The sequence below is a fragment of the Bombus impatiens genome, unplaced genomic scaffold, assembly GCF_000188095.3.
Source record: "Bombus impatiens unplaced genomic scaffold, BIMP_2.2 scf_0389, whole genome shotgun sequence".
NCBI lineage: Eukaryota > Metazoa > Arthropoda > Insecta > Hymenoptera > Apidae > Bombus > Bombus impatiens.
Genome location: NT_176808.1, coordinates 2351536 through 2356026, shown reverse-complemented (window position 1 = coordinate 2356026; position 4491 = coordinate 2351536). Strand labels below are relative to the sequence as shown.

The following is a 4491-nucleotide window of genomic DNA, read 5'->3' as shown; positions in this document are numbered from 1 at the left end:
TTGCTTCGGGCTAAAATAAAAACGCGAGGGAGATAACCGTGTGCGAGACGCGAGAGAAAGGAGAAGAGTGACGGAACAAGGAAGAGGGAGGGAGAGAGAGAGGAACGGCCGAACGCGTACACGTACGGAGAAGAAAAGAAAGAACGGACAGAGTGTAAAGGCGCGAAGGAGTGGAGAGTAAAATGATCGGCGCGAAGGGAAGGAAGAGACGACGGAGCCGGAGAGGTAACGCGGACGAACCGAGCATACTCGAAGGAAGAAGAACGAACAGAAGAAGCGCGAGGCGAGGAAGAAAAAAGAAAAGAAAAAAAGGAGCAACGGACGCGCGAGGAAGCAGAGAAGAACCAGTCGAGACACGGGGTTAGGGTTTCGCGTCGCTCGGAATGCGATTTACGCGCGTTAACTCTAAAAGTCATGCACGTCTCGTCCTTACGTTCCTTTTTTACCCCCTTTCCTCTTCCTCCTCTTGTCCTTTTATTCTGGTCCACTAGGCGGGAAACGATCTAACCGATCGGCCGCCACGCTCTCCTCCTCTTTCAAAACGCATGCCGAGTGTTTTTCCGCGTTTCGACTACGTGCCGCGAATATCCGAGACTCGGCCGTGAACGAGACGTACTCGCCATTCCATCGCGATTTCCCGAAATCGCGAATTCTCGACAGACGCGCGCGACAATCAGCCGCGTCGATCGCGACTGCTGCGTCGTTCGTGTAATAACGCTCCCAGGTAATTAGAATCCTAGTCCGTCGAAGAATAATTGCCGTGATTGCGCCAGCCTCGATGCTAGCGATCGAGTTAGCCAAGACTGGGCTGCGACGCTAGGTTCCGCGCGAGCTGTAACAGCGGACGTTCCGACCAATTCCAAAATCAAAATGCACAACTAATCGAAAGAATACGCGAAAGGATCCGACTAACAGCTCCGCTAGTCCAACGCCGATAACAACGAATCGAGGATCGGCAAGACTCAGTTAGCGACGTTGTACAGTCATCGAAGTTGCGACGCCAAGTCCAAAGTGGTCAAACTCTCCGTAGAACTTTAAACTCTGACTCGTCACGCGTCACGTATTTACGCTATTTACATAGAACGCGTCGACCGTCTCCTGTTCGTCGTTCACGGTTCCAGCCTTATTCGTTCTCTTCGAACCTCCGATCGCGCGTGAATGCGACAACCTTGGTCGCGTATCTTTATCGCGGTGCTACCCTGGACGCGGTGCACGAGCAAGCTTTGACCGAACGTGTCCGTGTAAAGTTCGTCCTTGGTTGGCACGTTCCAATCGTTCGTTACACTCGGGGGAGGAGGACGCTTCGCTTTTTTTCTAAGAGAAACGTTAAACGGTGTTAAATTACCGTAGCAAAGAATACGGCTTTGTCGAAGCCGATTCTCGGATACCTGGCTCTCGTAGGCCATTCATGTATTCCGAACTTATGGAATACATGAATAACTTGGACGAGAGCGACCGGCAGCGAGTCGAAGGAAGTGAGCGGACAACGAAGAAAGAGAAGGCAGACTACTGATCCGAGAAGGAGGCTCGATCTTATCGATAAGGTCGATTTTTATCGGTGAAACACGATTTATCCGCGACACGTGACCGCGTTCGCGTTCTCTCTACTCTTGTTGCTCGCGTCCGAGGAGCGTAGGTGGCAGCGATGAAATCGTTTACCATATCTTTCTCGCGTTATCCACGCCAAAACACGTCCTTCGGCCACGTGGCTTCGTTTACCTTCGTATCTTTCGATTGTTGCCGTGCCGAGACCGCGACCGCGACCACGACCGCGATCGCGCGTTCGCACCACCGACTCGCAATTTCCTCGTCGTTCCTTCCCTTCGATTCTCCGTAGATACGAACAACGATAATCTACCAGATCTACGTTACGCGCAGCTCGCAGCAACCAGTGCAAGTCCGATCGACTCTGCCGGGTTAGACACACGGACTTTGATCTCACACGCGTTTTCCGCTGTAGTATGGACGCTATTAGTAGATTGCGGTTATCGGTTGATTTACGTTTACGGGAGAAATCCTGCTCTTCTTCTCGCTTCTTTATCGAATTTCTATCCGATACTTACACCACACGGGTATTTGGAAATTATCCGTATCTTAATAATATCCGTTGATATCGGATCGCATGTAGCTCGACAGAGTGGAAAAAAACAGCAGGACTAGAAACGTATCGAAAAAAAAAAACATACGGATACAGACCGGAAGCAAAGTGTCCTCTATGAAACTTATAGAGGAAGTCGCTTTACTTAGCTTTGGATTATCTCTTTGGAAAGGTTCGAGAAAATAGGAATTCGACAAAAAAAATTCGCCACTTAATCGTTAACTGATACGCGATTGTATTTGCGTGAGCGAAGCAAACGGAATATTCCTTTTACCTCTGCCTCGTCGTTCCTAGTCCTGTTTTCCACTGCGCGTAGTAGCGTTCGATACTATACCGTTCGTCGCTTGGAAGGCACTCGAAAGGAATGCAGATCCGATTGGTCGTTTATCATAAACTCGATGCAATAATAAAAAACACGCGTATCGCTAAAAGTCTCGCATCTACAAAGTTTTTACGCATCTACAAACTCTCAGAGTTTTGTTTCTAAAAGCATCAAAATTCATAAACACGCTGCTTGCCAGAGAATTCGGTGCTCGATGGGTTTCGTTAAACGAACTCGCGCGTCGTTTCACGCGTCATCTTCCGAACGGCGAACGACGTTTCGTTCGAGGCAACGCGCGTCTTCGTGCATCGGACGAAGCGAAGGGATCAAATGGATATCGGCGACTCGCGATCGTATCGAAGAATAGCGCGATGGAGAGGCGAGGAAAGTTGGCGAGGAATTTACCGGGAAACGGCTAGAGATAGCAGATACCGGTCGAAGCAGAGAATCTAGTAGCCTTGACCTATTGGCGGCCTCGCGTCTGGTCCAAACTTCTCGCGGTTTCGCTTCGCTCCTGTTCGATTCGATTCGGTTTGATTCTCCAGAAGCCGCATCAAACGCGTTTATCGGTGTCCGTTTCCGGGCCGGACACAGCCGCTGCAAGAAACTTCTTCCTCGCAAGGAAAAAAGAAACCGCACGGCTATCGGCGACTATGTTCACACGATGCGATCACCGACGGATTTAGCTACGCGTTTCGTCTTTTTTCCTTTTCTTTTTTTCTTTTCCTTTTTCTTCTTTTTTTTTTTTTTTTTTCTCCGATCGAGGAAAACGCTCGCTCGACTCGCGCGTTGCCTTCCACTCGGTTATCGTCGCGACATCGATCACGGTACGCAGACCGTGGTGGGAACTTCAACGACGAGATACCTCAAACAAATTGTACGGTTTAAGGAACGAGGGCACGACCGGACCTTGCGCAACGAATACAAATGCTACCCTGTCCCTTCGTGGCGCGTGACGAAATTCATAAAAAGCCTGAGAGGTCGGGAACCAAGGGTGGAACCGCGGCCATGAGACGGAGAGACAGGGACGGAGAGAGAGAGAGGAGACGCTCCTATCGACGACAACGCGATAACGCGTTCGTGGGAAAGGCTGTGACGAAATTGAAGGATTCGCACGGTGCGACAGAGACCAAGTCGTCGTCAAGGAATCGGAGATTTTCGAGTCACGATCCTTCCATCGTCTCGGTTCCAACTCGAACTTCTCGTTGGCGATCCGACGGCGACCGTGGTGGATCTTTCGACTTGTTCGCTTCTGTAGCGCTTTTGCTCGCGCTATCGTTGCTCCGTGACAACGGACGATCGCGATACGCGTCACTCCGAAGACAAAAAGTGAAATTTCACGTGGAAACGGGGAACGCTGGTCTGTGTCGCTGTGTCGTCACCGTCGGAACGCGGATTCGCCCTCCGATTCTCAACGGAGATCGGTGCGAGAGCCTTCCAGACGCGTGGTCGATACGTTTCGCGGTTAAAACGGTAGGCGAGCGTAACAAAAGTAAAGACAGCGAAAGGTTTCGCGTATATAGGAAACTTACAGTTTGTAGTGGTGCTGCATGTGATGAGCCAAATGCAGGTCGGCAGGATGTTGTTGAAGTTGCTGCTGCTGCTGTTGTTGCTGTTGTTGTTGCGGGTGCATAGCCTGGTGATGATGTGTCTGCGGGGGATCCAGGCTAGAGGCACCCAAGAGGGTGGCGCTCTCCCTAAATAGCGTTGCCACCTGCATCCTGGCTGATTATCGGCCGCGTTTCCGAGCGAATAACCGCGTATTTGTCTGTCCGCGAACGAGTCACGTCCTTGCGAGATCCGATACCACTCGCACGGTATCACCGGTAGTGGTTGCCGACGGTTTTGCCAGTCTTTGAGAGCAGCACGCTTCCTGGCGTCGAAGAACGTCGGGATACTCGGGATCGCGAGGTTCGAGAGAAAGATTGGAAGGGTCGATAGACGGACAGGTAGACAGGTAGGCAGGCAGTCGGGTGGCGGACGGGTATGCGGGCAGGCAGGTACAGGCAGACAGGCAAGCAAGCGAGCAAGCAAGCGAGCAAGCAAACTGACAGACAGGACCGCTCTCCCC

At 51.3% G+C, this 4491-nt stretch overlaps 2 protein-coding genes across 3 annotated transcripts in view; one reads left to right on the top strand and one right to left on the bottom strand.

The window, feature by feature from the left end:
* LOC100741428 (probable serine/threonine-protein kinase yakA) overlaps nt 1-4485 on the bottom strand; it is a 56817-nt gene extending 52332 nt beyond the window's left edge. The window contains exon 1 of the mRNA XM_003490031.4: nt 3953-4485. Coding sequence (XP_003490079.1) covers nt 3953-4140 — 188 coding nt within the window. The 5' untranslated portion in view covers nt 4141-4485. The remainder of the gene's footprint in view (nt 1-3952) is intronic.
* LOC100746538 overlaps nt 1-4491 on the top strand; it is a 67910-nt gene that overhangs the window by 44867 nt on the left and 18552 nt on the right. The window lies entirely within an intron of this gene.